This window comes from Leptonychotes weddellii, chromosome 1 (assembly GCF_054177405.1).
Source record: "Leptonychotes weddellii isolate Sample4059 chromosome 1, ASM5417740v2, whole genome shotgun sequence".
In the NCBI taxonomy this organism is placed as follows: domain Eukaryota; kingdom Metazoa; phylum Chordata; class Mammalia; order Carnivora; family Phocidae; genus Leptonychotes; species Leptonychotes weddellii.
In genome coordinates, this window is record NC_138369.1 from 49752964 (window position 1) to 49770503 (window position 17540).

At 54.7% G+C, this 17540-nt stretch overlaps 1 protein-coding gene across 1 annotated transcript in view; it reads left to right on the forward strand.

The window, feature by feature from the left end:
* Positions 1–8737, forward strand: part of RUVBL1 (RuvB like AAA ATPase 1) — a 42353-nt gene extending 33616 nt beyond the window's left edge. The window contains exons 9-11 of the mRNA XM_081823124.1: positions 2636–2738; positions 7007–7098; positions 8347–8737. Coding sequence (XP_081679250.1) covers positions 2636–2738; positions 7007–7098; positions 8347–8506 — 355 coding nt within the window. The 3' untranslated portion in view covers positions 8507–8737. The remainder of the gene's footprint in view (positions 1–2635; positions 2739–7006; positions 7099–8346) is intronic.
* Positions 8738–17540: the final 8803 nt, after the last annotated feature.

A 17540-nucleotide genomic window follows, 5' to 3' on the forward strand; every position in this document is an offset into this window, starting at 1 on the left:
AAGAATTTTCTTTTCTTTTTTTTTTAAAGATTTTATTTAGTTATTTGAGATAGAGAGAGCACAAGCAGGGGGAGTGGCAGGCAGAAGGAGAAGCAGTCTCCCCTCTGAGCAGGGAGCCTGATGTGGGACTCGATCTCAGGACCCTGGGTCATGATCCGAGCCGAAGGCAGACGCTCAACCAACTGAGCCACCCAGGCGCCCCTAACCTTTTCTTCTTCAGACTTTTTATCTTTGTTATTATGTCTGAATCGAAGATGATTTACCACAAGTGTTACAGAGTTTGGGATATTTTAACATGGCAAAGTTGAGATCTTTTAAAGAGTCCTCAAGAAAAATCCAAAGTAGAAGTTAAAAAAACCAAACTTATCTCCTAAACAGAATTAGATACCTAAAAATTAATTGTAGTTTTCAAAGGTTATTTTGCTGAGTGTAAAGATTGTAAGCATTCCAAATACTGAGAGTTGAATCATGATAGAATTTAATCTTTATAATTTTTCCTTGTTATTTTAAAAATATTTTTTGGTGGAAAAGATTTGTTTTCTCTAAAGTTATCTTAATATTTATATTTGCTACCAGTCTATTTCCCTATTTATTTTAAAAGGTCTTAGTTGTTTTTTCATGTTAGATTTAACAATTACTCATTAAATGTAGCATTTTATTCTTTCTTTGAATTGTTTTTATTTTGGGAAAATTGCTATAACGGAATTTGCAATTTTAGTTATTTTTAAGTGTACAGTTCAGTGGCATTAATTGCATTCACAGAGTTGTACAACCATGCCCACCACCTGTCTTAAAAACTTTCCTATCTCTCCAAACAGAAACTGTGCCCATTAAGCAGTGAGTCCCATCTTCCCCTTCTCTGAGCCCTTGGTAACCTCCACTGTACTCTGTGTCTATGAATTTTCCTTTTCTAGGTATTCCCTTCCAGTGGAATCCTACAATATCTGCCCTTTTATGACTGGCTTCTTTCACTTAGCATTCTGTTGTAATGTGCATCAGAGCATTTTATGCTTGCAATAAGTATACATTTGTACTTCAACTGGATAGAATTTTTTTTTTTTTAAGATTTTATTTATTTATTTGACAAAGAGAGACACAGCGAGAGAAGGAACATAAGCAGGGGGAGTGGGAGAGGGAGAAGCAGGCTTCCTGCCGAGCAGGGAGCCCGATGTGGGGCTCGATCCTAGGACCCCAGGATCATGACCTGCGCTGAAGGCAGACGCTTAACGACTGACCCACCCAGGCATCCCTGGATAGAATTTCAATAGCTAGATTTCTTTACTGAAGTTGTATTTCTTGAATGCTCACTTATATTTGAAACTGAATATTCTGGTAATATTAACAACTAAATCCAAATGACCTGCCTTGTTCTCTGTTCTACTGATGAGTTATGACCCCATAGACTCTGCAGTCTGCCGTAAGTTTAGGAATGCCAGAGTCAGTGCTGACATCGAGCTGCTGCTGCGACTCTTGGAGGCTGAGGCAGGAGCGCACAGCATAGCACGTTGGGCTTTCAGACACAGCGGCCGAAGCCGACCTTGTGTGCTACCAGCTCTGCTCGGCATGCCTCCTGCTGGGCAGCTGGTGTCTCGTGGCCTCACGGGTTGGCAGGGCTCCCTCCTGGGCCGCTCTTCCTATGGCTTGGCTAAGGATTCGAGAGAAAAATAGGCACAAAGGACATGATTAGACAGTTCACAAAAGGCAAGAAAATAATTAATGGATCTAAGGGAAACATTCAAATGATTCACTAATAATCAAGGAAATGTAAATTCAAACAAAGTGTCACCCTTTCTTTTTCTAAACCATTAAAGCAGCAAAATGTTTAAGAATTAGAATACCCTGTGCTGGTTACAATGCACTGAGATCAGATCACTCATGTAGCTGTGGAAATTAGTTCACTCATTCATTCAAACATATTCAGGATTGTAGCAGGTACTCTGAGAGTTGCTGAGGAAATGTTTATGGCTGTATGCATGAAATTGTTTATCAAACATCATTAATAATAGCAACAGTTGGAAACTACCTAAATGCCCAACAGTTTGGGTTAAGGAAAATACTTGATGGATTATTGTTTTTTTTAAGATTTTGTTTATTTATTTGAGAGAGAGAGTGCGTGCCTGCAGGAGCAGTGGGGAGGACAGAGGCAGAGGAAGAAGCAGACTCCCCACTGAGCAGGGAGCCTGATGTGGGGATGTGTGGCTCCATCCCAGGAAGGACCCTGGGATCACAACCTGAGCAGGCAGACACTTAACTGACTGAGCCACCCAGGTGCCCCCTTGATGGGTTATTAAGACTGAAGCAGCATGGACAAAAGCAAAAAAAATCTACACACTTAGTGTGATTTATAAAGACATCTATATGAAAATTTGATAAATATCTATATGAATATTTTTAATAGGATTTTAGGTGGCCTTTTTTTTCCTCTTTCCCAAATTTCCTACTGTATTGACATTTGCTAAAATAAGGAAGTTGTTTTTGATGCCACCTGAATGTTAGTTGGTTCACTCCGTGGTCATGGGTTGACTCAGGATGTGAATTGCCTGCTTTATCATTGTGAGTACCTCAGCCACGTTTTCAGTATCCAGTTTCTGGTCTCAGAGAGGCCTGGGTGATGTGATCATTTTGGCCCTTGCAGGGGTACTGAAGACATCACCTCTCCTCATGGCATCCCTCTTGACCTTCTGGACCGCGTGATGATCATCCGGACCATGCTGTATACCCCACAGGAAATGAAACAGGTGAGCCTCCCTTCCCCCGCCCTTCCCTCTTCTCCCCTCATTTACTCCTAGCGTTCCCTGATGCTGTGCAGAAAGGTATCCACGGAGCAGACCTGGCTCCCACCACCATCCTGGCACTTAGCTGCTGGACTTGGGCAAGTCATAGTATGGGGCTTCAGTCCTCCCGTCCGAAAGATGGGTGGGCTGATGAGATGTTGCCTGAGGTATCCCCAAACCTCAGCTAAGGTCTGTGGGTCCTGGCTGTTGTCTCTTCTACTACATGCATTCTGATAAACTTTAGGAAAGGGATAGTGAAAAAATCAACTTGATGACAGCCATTAGGGAGGCCACCAGCTGTAGGACAGAGGCAATAAGATATGATTTAGCAGTCACTCTTGGTGTCTAGACCAGGCCCTGTCCGAGGCCTTTTCTGCTGAGTAGGCAAAGCCAAGTGCTTCGTCCCACCAGAACCCACAGCAGGCTGGCTCCAAAAGGGCACAGAACCTGGAGGGGCCGAGAGCCTATCTGCTGCAACCAGTGTGACTAGTGGCAGGTCTCCTGGGGGCTGTGGAGGCCATAGAGATGATGGTGAAGCAGGGTCACACAATTTAGAGGGGTACCTGGAAGTGGTGGTCCTAAAACTAACCTATAAGAGGCTGAAGGAGGTGTACCTGACACGGAGTGTATGCTCAGAATTCTGTGCGAGCTGGATTTGCGTTAGGCCTGAGGATGGGAAATGAAGCAGGTGTCTGCTGTCGGGCCTTACCCCAAGGGGCACCGTCCCAGCTCTCCCCACAGCGTTCGTCTCTTGCTTGATCTGGAGTTGGAGTACCACGTGCCCAGGCACTTTACACTTAGAATTTCTAGTCCTCTTCCTGGTACTGCCAGGTAGTGCTTGATCCCCTCTCTTCCTGTGTATGGCTCAGTCCCTGAGAGGCAAGCCCTGGGTGCGGAGCCCAGGCCACGTGCTCAGCGGTGGGCTGCGCCCTAGGTCGGTGTCCCACTGGGGCAGCACTGCTGTGCTGTGGCCTTGCCCGGCCCACCCTGTGCCAGAGAGTCTCGCTGCTGGTGTAGGTCTCTCACTGTGGGGTCCGTGTGACCACAGATCAGGTGGACCAGGGCTGCACTGATGTCTCAGCGGGCCCTGCCTGGACCCTCTCCTCTCACAGAGCACAGGCCCTCTTTGTTGGATGTCATGCTGGGCCTGTGGACACACTGAGCCAATGTGATTCCATTTGCTCCCCATTACCTGTGAGGAGGGAGAGCTGTTATCACTGTCATTCTTAAAGATGAGAACGCAGAGACCCAGGCCCACTCGTCTGCCCAAGTTCATAAAGCTTGTCGGTGGCCAGTAAGTGACAGGACTGACAAACCGGAGTCCAGGCTGCCTCGTCCAGAAGCCCATGTTCTTCCTCACCGGGCCACTAGCTCCCACCTGCTAGACATAGCTCAGTTGGGGGTGGGTTCCCTGTGGCAGTTTGTGAGGGGCCTTTCCTTGTGGAGCTCTGAGGGCCTCTCCAGGGCACATCCTGGCAGCCCCCTGCTCACCATGGTCCCCGCCCCCCCCAGCCTGGCCAGCGCCCGCCAGTGCCATGGTGATGTAGGGAGCTGGGGACCACCAGAGCCGTAAGAGTGCAGGGCGGCCACGGGCGCACCGTTGGGGACATGGTGTCCATGGCCGGGGCCCTGGCACCAGATCGTGGTCTCCGGCTCCTGGATGAATGCTAGGTTGAAGCCAAGGCATTCACTGAACAGAAGCAGAGGCAGAAGCAAAGGAAAAGTTGGTTGCCCCCGCATCCTTACTGTGGGGACAGGAGCCCCGTGTCGTCCTGCCAGGAGAGGCAGCCCCACCCGCTTGAGGTGCTTCGTGGCCGCGTGACTTGAGCCACTGGCACACCTCTGTGATCCTTGGCCTTCTTTGTCCTCTGGAAGGTCTGTTCTCTCTTTTCCAGGTTGTTGTGAGGACTGAGTGACAGTAACTGAGGGAGGGGACCGGGCTGGCCATCCTTTGTCCCAACGCAGTTATTACTGCTACTAATGGCTTACAGGTGTTCACCATTACCCGCTGGGGGCCTTACCACAGCTCCCAGTAACCAGGCTTTGAGGCTCCCGAACTACAAAGGTCCTGTGGTCACAGAGATAAGCTGCGGAGCTGGGACCCCACTCAGAGCCAGTTCACCTTTGTTGCCTCCATTCGACCCTGGAGCACAGGGTCTGAGCTCTCCTGGAAAGTTCTGCACTGTGCTTCTGGCTCCTGGGCTGGTTCCCTTCTTGGCTCAGGAGGGTGAGCAGAGGTCACAGCAGCTGCCAGGACACGCTTTGCTTTGTTCTGATGGGCTCAAGGGATAACCTCAGCATTTTTACTGGAGCCTGGGTAGGTTTTTAAAAAAACAAAGTAAATGTAACTTGTGTACTCTGCCATCAGTGCTGACACCCTCATAAACTATCCCTGCAGGTTATTAAATGATTAAAGATCTAATTTATGAACTGTCCGTTTCCGAGCAGTCTGAAACAGGAGCTCTTGGGATTGCTCTGACCTGCTCTCAAGAGAGAGAGAGTGAGAGCAGAGTGGCCCTGACATTCCTGAAGCCCGACTCTGAATGCTGTGCAACTTGCTGAAGGCCAGATGCTCTGGGCTGAAGCTCTCCCCTTGACCAGGCTCTCGGATTCAGTATTTGCATCTCCCTAGAGTTTCCGAAGTCCCCCGGAGGACATTTTTCTTGGCAGGACCTGGAGGTTTCCTTAATCCCCAGCTGTCAGGGCAAAGCCCTTTTCTGTTAGAGCACAAACCTCTCTGACTCTGGCTGGTGTGGTCAGAGGGGACTCCTGTGGTTGGAGCCAGGAGCAGGGATCTCTCTTCCTGCTCTTTTTTGTGCCATCCTTAGGCCTATCCAGTAACTTCCCTTGCCTCGGCTACATTTAGCTTTGGCCCCTGGACATTGGAACTCCTCATGCACAAGCTAAGAGTCTTTTGGCAGAGGTCATACCTGGCAGCCCACTGGCTGAATGGAAAGTTCTATGTAGCCAGTGCTGTGATTGTGAGTGACTCAAACAAGTTGCCAACATTTAGAAATTGGGACATCTCATACAGAAGTCTTAAGTTTTGAGTCTCTTTGGACCAGATGGAACTTCCCTGCGAGCACCTGCCCTCCGCCCTGCGGCACCAGTGGCCTGCGGCAGACGTGCCACCTGCCCTGGCTCGTGCAGCCTCGTCTACCTTGGCCTCTGCCCTTGTCCAGTTCTGCGAGACCTGACTTTCCTCCGGAGCACGACTTTCCCCATTCACGGCAGCGGACATGCGAGGTGCCCTCACCGGAGTTCCCAGACACTGAGTGTCCTGCCCCAGTGGGTCTCTGCCTCAGAGCTTCAGGGCCGGTGTGAATTCAGAGTCTGGCTCCTGAACCTCTGGTCCCTCTCTTCCCCTTACAAGGCTTTAGCTGGGGGCTCAGTCTTTCCCATTTCCTATTCCTCTACCTTGGGTGTTTTTATGGCTTTAATTTAAACAAGGGCTTCTTGATATCTTGTTTACGAAGCTGCCAAAGTGAAAAATTCCTGTATTATATGAGGCTCGAAGTCCTCGAGTTATCTCGGCTCCCCAACACACAACATCATTATCCCGGCTGCCCCTTATCACTCAGTGCTGGTGCGCCTGCAGGATCCTGGGGCCATGTGTGTTACAGCGGCCCCGCCGCCAGCCCGCCTCCCCTCAGCTTCACCAGGATCTTCACACTGCAACAAGCGTCAGCCTCTTCGTGATAGATTAGATATCTCCCAGTGATGTTATGAGGGCTGGTAAATCTTTAAAAGTAACTTTTTTGATTTATTTAACCATCGTATTTATCAAGCAAATAAAAAATGTCTCTTCTTGCCTGAGTGCTTATAGGTGGTGGTGCCCATGCTGGGGAGGAAGGTTAGAGCCCTGGAGGGAGCCCTGGCAGGTTTCGGAGGGGCCTGTGTTCTCCAGATCTAGGAACTGCATTAGGGAGGCTGGGGAGGCAGGGGCTGAGCTATCCTGGCGCACACCTCCAGGGGTACCAGCTGCCTTCTAGTCACTGTGAGCCCAGGCTGTAAGCTGTTCACACAGAACGTGGTGTGGCTGGAGCCCCGAGGTGTGCCGGGCCAGAAGTCCTGGGCAGAGGCCAGCTCTCTGCCCCTCCAGCCCGGGTTTGGGCCTCTTCAGCACTGATGATGCAGGACAAGACACATGGGACAAGGTCGTTTTTAAAGCACTTGATAAAGGGGACACTTGAGGTCAGTCACTGTTGATCATGGTCTTTCTCCTCCAAAAGATCATTAAAATCCGAGCCCAGACAGAAGGAATCAACATCAGTGAGGAGGCGCTGAACCACCTGGGGGAGATCGGTACCAAGACAACTCTGAGGTGAGCGCATCTGCCCGGAGCTGCTCCCCACCTGCTGGTGCCTGCCCAAGGGCCCAGTGGGGCCACCGGAGGGCCCTGGGACATAAAGGCGGATCCCTCTCCCAGGGCATAGGACCATGTCTGCCCTCATTGCTATGATGGGTCTTGTCCTGGGCACTGTGATTTAGAATGCAGAATATTCAGGTGATGATGCTCATAGAGCTAGAGTAACAGGTTAGGTCCCCTTGTCCTGTAGCAGATGCTCCCGTGTGGAGAGCTTGCCAGCCTTCTTGGTGGAGGCAACAGACAATCCCGAGATCAGGGTCTAAGGCAGACGGCTCACTGGCCAGGCTGTGCTCGGCCCCTCCCGTGGGGCTCTTCTCCAGGCTGAGGCGGGCAGGGAGGAGGAAGGACGAGTGCGGACACAGATTTGCTTTCCTGACTGTTCACCAGTGGTCCGAAGCCAGCTGCCTGCAGGATGTCCCTCTTAGTGCTTGTGAAGTCATGACCCCAGTCCCTATTTCTGTTTCCCTTTGAGTCTGTTCCTTGCTCCAAGGTTGAAGCAGAACTGCAAGCTGTTTTATTTGGGTGGAGCGGTGCTCTAAAAACTCCCAGAGTTCGTGCCTTTGCAGGGGGAACATGCTTTTAGTTGGCTGTGTGTTCATTTGCCTGCTGTGGGCAGTGTCCCAGTCTGGTCCTTAGCATTTCTGGCCTGCGCCTGTGTACACCAGTTTGTGGTTCCCCCCCCCCAACTTTAAAGATTTTATTTTATTTACTTTTTTTTTAAGATTTTATTAATTTATTTGACAGAGAGAGGCACAGCAAGAGAGGGAACACAAGCAGGGGGAGTGGGAGAGGGAGAAATAGGCTTCGGGGACCCCAGGGATCATGATCTGAGCCGAAGGCAGACACTTAACGACTGAGCCACCCAGGCGCCCCTTATTTACTTTTGTAAATAGGCTCCACGCCCAGTGTGGAGCCCAACATGGGGCTTGAACTCAACGACCCTGAGATCAAGACCTGAGCTGAGATCCAGAGTCAGACGCTTAACCGACTGAGCCAGCCAGGCGCCCCTGTGGTCTCTTTGAACTAGCAGTGTAGTTACTGCTGTTACAGAGAACTAGACTGACAGAGATTTGGGGGCTAGGATGTGTCGTGCTGGTGACTTTCCTCCTCTGATGGGGTCATGACGGCAGGCCTTGCTGGTGTGGTGAGGGGTCTCCCACCCGTGGCCCCGTCTCACCCCTGCCCTGGCCCCTGTCACTCTAGGTACTCGGTGCAGCTGCTGACCCCAGCCAACTTGCTGGCTAAGATCAATGGGAAGGACAGTATCGAGAAAGAGCACGTCGAGGAAATCAGTGAGCTCTTCTACGATGCCAAGTCCTCGGCCAAAATCCTGGCTGACCAGCAGGATAAGTACATGAAGTGAAGACAGCTGAGGTGTTCCGGAGAGACTCCGGGCGTGCCTGGCTGGGTGCCGCCTGCGAGCAGGAGGCTCCCCCTGCGCTTTGGGCTCTGTCCCCTCCGGCCACGGCGGTCAGCACCAGCTCAGTGTGGAAAGTGTTGCTTTTTAAATTACCGTAACTTCTCCTGCGGTTGCTTTGAAGGAACCCTGCCTCACCTGGCATGTTTTCTAATAAATCCTTGTAGGTTATTTTGATGACCTGTCTCTCTCTCTTGATTTTTTTAAAAATAAATTTTGTATTTTAGAATAATTTTAGATTTCCAGAATTGTTGTGAAGATAGTACAGGGAGTTCCCATACACCTCATGCCGCTTTGCTTACTGTTAATATCCCACAGGGCTGGTATGGCACATTGTCCCAGCTAATGAGCCGAAGTTAATGTGGTGGTGTACCCTACTCACCTCCCCTGGGTTACTGAGCGGCCTCATCTGTCCCGGGATCCCGCCCAGGGTGCCACGTCACGTTTAGCCATCATGCCCTCCTTCAGTTCCTCTTGGCTAGGACAGTTCCTTGTTTTTTCTACCTCGACGGAAAGAGGCGTGCTGGTCAGGTGTTCTGTTGAATATCCTGCAGCGGGTTGGTTTGATGGGTTTCTCGTGGTCACCCAGGGTTTTGGGTTCTTGGTGGCAGACCACCGAGGTGCAGTGCCCTCGCCATCACACCGCACTGAGGGTTCGTATCCGTGTGACCTCCCCCTGTTGATGGCTGGCCGCAGTCACCTGGGTGTCCTGTGCATCCTCCATGGTGTCCTCTTTGGAAGGAGTCACTAAGCAGCCCACATGTAAGGCTGGGGAGTTCTGCTCTACCCCCTCCCCCCCTTTTTTTTAAAGATTTATTTGAGAGAGAGTGCATGCATGAGGAGCGGGGGAGGCTAGAGGGAGAGGCAGATAACTGAGCCGGGAGCCTGACCCGGGGCTCGATCCCAGGGCCCTGGGATCATGACCTGAGCCAAAGGCAGATGCCTAACCGACTGAGCCACCCAGGCGCCCCTCTGCTCCATCTTCTTGAGGGCTGGGTATCTACATAAATTATTTGGAATTCTTCTGCACAGGAGGTATCTGTTCTCCCCATTGTCTCCCATTTGTGTATTAATCATTTATATCAGTGTGGGTCAGGGATATTTATCATATGCTTGGGGTTATAATCCAATACTACATTATTCTGTGGCTCAGATTGGTCCAGTTTTGACTGTTGAGAGCTCTTTTGGTTGGCTCCTGTGTCCCTTTGACATGTTAGTCCACCGAGTGGGGCTTTCAGCCCCTTGAGAGGAAGGGGCAACGGCAGCCCTGACAGCACAGTGGAACATCTTGCCTGGTAGGATAAGCACAACTTTCTGCCTCTGCCCCGCCCAGGCCTCGTCAGCCGGCTTAGCCACAGAAGCCGTGCCTCAGTAAAGGCTCGTTGGTTCTCTGCCCACATGCGCAGGGCCTCTGCGCTCTCAGTGGACAGGAGAGGGGACCCACCAAGATGGGTATCTTGAGCCAGTCAGGGCTCTTTAATCCCAGTCAGCCATGAGGGCCTTGTGGGGCAGGCGCAACTGTTGTCCCATGAGTGGTATCCACCCGAGCGTGTCCAGGACACTCCAGGCAGGAGGGCTGAGGTCATGCTGTGGGTGTCCATCTAGCCCTCCGAGGGTCCCCTGGCCATACTCACGCCCCAGGAAGGCCCCAGCTAATCTGTGTTGTCAGAATGGATCTTCTGTGGGCCCGGACCCTGAGGGAGGTGCTGGCATGGGGGTCCTGGGGGAAGTGGGGGCAGGGAGGAGACCGGGTCCGGTGGGGGATGGTGAGACGCTTCCTGAAGTCAGGGCTGAACTCTGCAGCCTGCCCGGGCTGCCCAGATCCTCTGTCCTTGTGCCTGTGCCTCTGGCCTCCCAACCCAAGCCACGGTAGGAAAGCAGAATGACACCTAAGGTGTGGCAAGAGCTATCGGGTACTGGAGCCATCCCCTTCCATGTTCTCACGGTAGCCCCAGGAGATTGGGACAGGTTCAGTGCTGGTCAGCTAGTAAGAGGTGGAACCAGCATTTGCAGTCAGCCAGGCTGGAGGCCGTGCTCCTAACCCCACGGCTGTACCACCTTCCTCTGCGCTGACTTGGCAGCGGGGCCTTCAAGATCTGAGCTCCGTACCAGGCAGGTGAGGCCAGCAGGGGCAGGTGTGAGGACGCTGACTTGCCTCGGATGCCCCAGAGGACCAGGGCGGGCTCTGCCCCAGCTGGGGCCTCTCCCCCCAGCCCCCAAACCTTCCACAGGGTTTGAGGAGCAGGATAGAAGCAGGGGTGCTGGCAAACCTCTCCAGCACAGGTGAGGACAGAGTCCTCCCCGCTGCTCCGGGAACCTGGATGGCCAGAGCAAGTCTGGGTGAGGAGGTGCGGCGGGGAGGGGGGTCACAGGCCCCCTGCTCCAGCTCCTCCAGGATCTTGGCCTTGGTGGTGCCCAGGGAGCTGGCCCACCTCGCTCATCTGTGCTCCAGTGAGGGAGATGGTTCTGGATAAGTAGGAAGGTTGGGTTATTTTAATTTTCCTCCTATTTTTTCCAGCAAGGCCTGTGATTATTACATTAATCTTCCAGGCGAAGTTTTTACGACCGATCCCTCGCCGACTATGAGAAGTTTCTCCATCCATTACCAAGAGGGAAACAGACCCTGGTGGGGAGGAAAATATTTGTTACATCTTATCAGGCTGACACACAATCTAACAACAATTACAGCAGCCCCATTTTTTGCACTATTTCAGCTCCAGCGTGAAAAATTGTTGTAATATTAAAGTGAGTCAGGGTGGAGGCTGCTCATAGAAGTGGCTGGCGTTCCAAGCTCCGGGCCCAGGCTCTCTTGGGGGCCTCCTGGCAAGGGGGTTTGCATGTAAATCCCAGCTCCCCAGTTCTGTGCTAATGGCCTTGGAGATGCAGAGATGCGTGTGAACGCTGGAAGGGCTCCTGAAAGACGATGTCCCCAGCCCTCGCTGGGAAGTCCCCTTGTCCCCCTCCTTCTCAGCCCAAGTGTCTTCTTACCATCACACCTCTTAGGATGCACTTCCTAGATTGGTTCATAGGATACTACTGTGTTTTTAGGACTAAACAGATAGATGGTGGTGTCACACCAGAAAGGGACTTCTTGGTTAGCAAACGTTTTTCTAATAAATCAGCTGCACAACGGTGGGGGTGTACTCCCTGCTGGCCTCCATAGCTGACGCCAGGGTCAGCAGGCTTCGGCCAGGAAAGCAGCAAACATTGGTCACCCGGCAGTTCTCGGCACCCCCGACGGCCAGTCCTGCTCTTGAGGGTCCCAGACAGGCAACAGGTGGAAGACAGGAGCAACCTGGTTCTGGGGGCACGGCACACAGGGATGTGGTTTTGATTGGGTTTGGCCCTTGGTCCTGGTGAGGCTAGTCCCTTCTGGTCCTCTGAGCTTTGGTTTCCTCATCTATAAGATGGGGGCAATCTTATCCCATTAGATGGATGTGGGGCCATGGGGGGCTGCTGTGTGGCTGCATCAGGCGCTCCAGATGTACTGAAATTCAGCAAAGAGCTCCCAATTCCTGACCCTCTTGGGAGAAGAGAAGGTCACAGTTTGTCCAACAGGAGGCAGAAGCTGGCTAGGCTCCACGCCTCGCTATCTCAGGCAGCAGGCCCTTGGAAAGGCCTGGAAATCCCAAGTGGCTGGACCCTTCTGTGAGGCGCAAAGGACCAGCGACTGCTCAGGGCCACACAAGCTCCGGGGCAGGGAAGAGAGAACCGGTCAAGGCATGAGCTTTTCCGCCGGTGTCCACAACTTGCAAAAACCATGTGCTGCCCCTCACTGGGCCCGCGGGCCCCCCAAGCCTCCCAGGCCCGGCCAGGGCTGGAGCAGCCAGAGGGGAGACACGGCTGCCCCCTTGTGCCCGCCAAGCAGTAGCGACCACTCGGCCAGGCCAACCCTCCCTTTTGGTCTCTGGGAAACCGTCCCGCCGGGGAGCAGAGTAGGGTCCACCTGGGCCCACGTACTGCGCGCTCCCCACGCCTCCCCCTTCCATTCACCCGGGGCGGCAGGCCCGCGGGGTCCAGCCGGAGGCCGGCGCACGGTGACTGGGCAGCCCAGGGTGCGGGGCGAGCCGCGCAGCAGGTCCGGGTGCTGGGGAAGCGGTGGGCCGGCCGCGGGGGCTGGCTGTCGGCCCGGCTGGCCCCGTCGCCCCTCCCCGTCACTCGGCGGCAGGCGCGGTGATTAATGGCCGGGCCGCGCCGCCCGTGCCGCCATCAGCGCGCGTCTGGGCGGCGATGGATGCGCCTGTCAGGCCGGCCCGGCCCGCGCTGACCCCCGGCCCCGGCCCGGCGCGATCAATGGGCGGCGCGCGGCGGGCGGCGGCTGGGCCGGCGCGATAAGATGGGCCGATGGGCGCCCGCCGATTGCCCGCTCCGTCACCCGCCGTCACCGTCCCCGTCACGCCGCCCGCGCGCAGATCGGCGCCGTCAGCGCCGCGTGATTAATGGGGACGCGGGCAGCGGCGCGGAGGGCGCGGGCGCGCGGGCGGGCGCGCGGGCGCGCGGACCCCGCCGCGGAGGGACGCGCGGGGTGGGATGCGACACCGCCCTCTCCCACTGGGGCACAGGGGTCACCGAGGGGTGGCGGAATGCGGGTCTGGGGCACACACTGGGAGCGCGTGTTCACGGGCCCGGCAGGACCCAGGACACGCGTGTGGGGGACCCAGGCACCAGGGCTGGGGCAAGTACATGCACAACGGGCACAGAGGTGTCGCCAAGGCTTGCTCTGGCCCACGTGTCCCGGTCACCCAGGGGCCTGCGTGACCCCGGCTGTTAGCGCACGGAGGGCCGGGAGTTGGGGGGACAGCTAATGTGACCTCTTCTCCCTGCCCCTGCCTGGCCCAGGCCTCTGCTACCAGGGCCACCAGGCTCCTCAGCCTTTGCAGGCCTCTCCCCACTGTCCCAGCCATCTTTGGAAACTCCAGATGTGACCCAGTCAGGCCCCTACTCAGAACCCTCTCATAGGTCCCCATGGCCCAGGGGACAAATCGCAAGGCTCGTGGTTGCCCCTACCCTCCTGCCAGCCCTGCGCCTGAAGGGCCCACTCACAGCGCTGCCCCGCAGGACACCCCGCCTTCCGCTCGGCGCCCTGGGTTCACCCTGTCTGTCCTGCCCGCGCCGCACCAGGTGACCGCGAAGAGCTGGCGGACCGCCAGGGCCAATGTCCACAGATGCACCGGGGGTGAGCTGTTCCCCGGCCTCTCCGGGGGAAAGAGCCAGGCCGCCTGGGACGGTCAGCCTCGGAGACCGCGTCAGCTCGCCCACCCGTCGATAAACTGATAGGAAGGAGCCGTGGGCCTGGTGCTAAGGGAGGCGCCAGGAGGGCTTCCCAGAGGAGGTGACCTGAGCGCGGGGAGGCCAGCCGCCGCAGGCCGGGGATAGCGGGGATGTGGGGTACCTAGGAGGCGGGGAGCCCGAGTGGCCAGAGTGACTGAGGGCAAGCGCGGGGGAGGGGCCTAGCTGCGGCCTATCCGGTGGGCGGCGGTGTCTCAGGGGCGAGCGGCATCGGGGACAATGCCAGTCCCTCTCCCTTTTCGCTTTCCGGGGGTCTGGAGAGCCTCCCCACAGCGGAGCCACAGCGCCCTCGCGCGGCCAGACGCGCACAGCGCCTGCCCCGCGTCGCGCCTCTCGGCCCCGGACCCGGCCCGGTCCGAGGGTGGCGGGCGAGGCTAAGCCTGGCCTTAGGGACCGAGATCGCAGCGGACCCACAGCGGCCCACCCCGCCTCCCTGCAATGGAGACCGAGGCAGGGCGGGCAGGGAGGGAGTGTCTGTCCCAAACTGCCCGTGGGAATAGAGCAGCCAGGGAAACCTTACTGAGCTGGATTTCTAATAATTAATAATAATAATAATACATATCCATATATATATTTAAATGTATAATTTAGATCATGGTTCAAAATGTAAAAAGCAAAAGGAGTGTACGGTGAAGAACTTTCCTCTCCCCCTGCCCTCAGCCATCCCATCTTCCCCTGTGGAAGCAGCCCGCCTTACACCGGAGTACCCCGCCAGAGATGTTCTGTGCATGCAAGCCAGTGCCACATGCATAGTGTGCTTCCCAACATGTAATGGAAAATTCCAAACATAAAAAGTAGCAGGAACTGTACAGTGACCATCCATATCATCTAGATGCTCTCCAGCCTTCCCTGCATCCAAGTTTATCCAATCTTTTCTCATTCATTCCGAAGTAAGTTGCAGCCATCACCCTTCATCCCCAAATACTGTAGCATACATATAGTTATCTAGAGTTCAGTATTTGTGTTTTTCTTTTTTAAAGATTTTATTTATTAGACAGAGAGTGAGAGAGAGCACGAGCAGGGGGAGGGGCAGAGGGATGCGGGGCTGGATCCCAGGACCTGGAGATCATTACGTGAGCCGAAGGCAGATGCTTAACCATCTGAGCCACCCAGGTGCCCCGTGTTTTTCTTTTAAGGTTAAATTTATACACAGTGAAATGCACTAATCCTAAGTGGACCAATCCATGAGTTTTGACAAGTGAAACCCAAACACTATCAAAGATGTTACTGTTGCCCTAGAAAAGTTCCCTTGTGCCTCTTCGCAGTCAGTCTCTAACACACTAGAGAGAGAGAGAGAGAACTATTCTGGATGTTCTCACCGTGGATAAGCTTTGCCTGCTCTGGGGCTTCTTAAAAACGGGATTGTACGGTGTGTATACACTCTCTCGTGACTGGTTTCCTTCAGTCACACAGGCCCCTGGGCCTGAGATTCATGCATGCTGTGGTGTGTATCAGTGCTTTGTCCAGATTTCTGGAGATGCCGCTCTATGGGTGTACCACGCTTTACTCATCCGTGTACCTGTTGTTGGCTGTTTGGCCCATTCTCACTTTTCAGCTTTCATGAATAAGCTATTTCTTTCAAGGAGAGAAATGTTAGAGATGCCTGTCTTGTTTTTAATTCTTTTCTAATATTCAGCAAATATATTCTCATAAAATAGTGAATGGTATTACAGAATGTGTGTGTGATGTACACTCTTTTTAAGTAATCCCTACACCCACCGTGGGGCTTGAACTTAACAACCTGGAGATCAAGAGTCGTGTGCTCCCCCGACAGCCAGCCAGGTGCCCAAACATTCTGTAGAAGTCTTTGTATAGGCATAGATTTTTATTTCTCTTGGGTAAATGCCCAGGAGCGGAAGAGCCGGGTGTAGGATGGGTGTATGTTCAGATTCATGAGAAATTGCTTGACCTGTTCCCGATGCACCATCTCACCACCCCCTCCCCCACCACCCCGGCCCCAACTTCTTAAACACAGATAGTAGCGAGCACTGTTCCTGCTTCTTGGCAGTTTTCTTCTCCCTCAACAGCACATCTTGGAGATTCTTCTCATAGCATATCTGGAATGTCCTCCAAGTTCTGTTCCATGGGAGGGAGCTGCTGTAATTTATCCAGTCCCCTTCTGATGGGCATTTGGATGTTTCTAGCTTCATTAAGCTGGGCTTTGAAGGGTGAACAGGAATTTGTCAGGCCGACAAAAACTGAGGCAAACTGGGGAGAGCGCGGAGGCTTGGCGGACGTTGCAGAACTCCCATTGCTGGGGCATGAGCTTTCTGAGGGTACAATCAACTCCTGACCCCTTTACCCCCAGGGGCTCAATAATGTGTGTCGAATGGAAAGGAGTGGGTGATGTGGAGGTGTGCTGGCCAAAGGTTCTGGGGCAGGGTGATGGAAAGTCCCAGAATGTTGGGGCAGGGGAGTGAGGTGGGCATTGCCACTAAGGGGCGTTCCTGGGATTCTCCAGAACCAGGCATTGGTGGGGGTTAAAGTTCGTACTAGAGCTTTTGCTGATCCTTGGATGGTGGTCACATGCCCACCCCCTGGCCCTCAGGAAGCCACACTCTTCCCTAGGACATGCCCACCTCTTGGGGCAGGGATCGGAGGCTCACCCATCTTCCCCACTGCACCTGAGCTTCTCGAGGACTTCTCAGCCTGGCTGGGACTTGGGCCCAGGACAAGCTTTCAACAGGAGCAGGCTGGGGTGGGGCGTGGGGCAGGGGCGCCAGCTGGGACTGAGGACGCCCCAGACAAGGGCAGGTCCCCTAGAGGGCCCCAGCTAAGGTCAGCATGGGGAAGCCCCTCGTTCCTGGTTCCAACGATGGCCCCTGCAGAGGCACCCACAGGCAGGCCTAGCAGCCAAGTAGGAACTGGGGGCAGGAACAGCACCTTGGGTTTCGTGTCCCGACGCTGCCACTAAGTGGCTGTGTGTCAGCTGGTCACACTGCATCTCCGTTTCTGCACCAAATGGGGAAGTGCTGTTTCTTCTGAGGCCTCGGGCGGCTTGGGGGTGGGAGCGGGAGAGCATGCGCAGGAGGCGGCTAGCACAGGGCCAGCCCGGGGGGACAGGGAGAGCGTTAGGCAGCAGCGCTGCGGGACTGTCCCCAGCACAAAGGTCCGGCCTGGCAGCACGGCGAGCCGAGGCGGAGCCTGGCACCGGGGCCGCATTCCTGGCACGAGGAAGGGTGCGGTGCCTCCCTGGGGGGCGGGAGCTTCCCTGATTTGAGTTTCTGGAGGTCAGAGCCGGGCCCCTTGCCCACGTCGCCATCCCGCAGTGCCCGCCTGCCCGGCTCCCGTCCGGGGCCTCTGAGCCCGCTCCGGCGGCCAGCGGGCGGGAGGGGGCGCCGGGCAGGCGGGCGCCGGCTTCCGCGGGGCCAGGCGCCAACACCGGTCCCTCTCAGGGTCTCAGGGCCGCTGCCTGAGGCCGTCTCAGAAATCCGAAGTTTTCTAAGACAAGGCCTAAGGCTGTCCTTGGAACACCCAGCTGAGGAGGAAGGCCCTGCCCACCTGTCACTCGGGAGTCACGGAGGAAGCTCCAGGCCAGGGGCCGTGATGGGAGGGTTTGGGGCAAGGCCTTGTCTGTGACAAGCGTGACAGCTTCAAAACCCAGGTGAGTGGGAAGTTTTTTCCTCACGTCACCCTGGAAATGTAGTCCGCTGTTCTCCTTGGAGCGGAAGCCCTTGGAAGACTTCTGCGC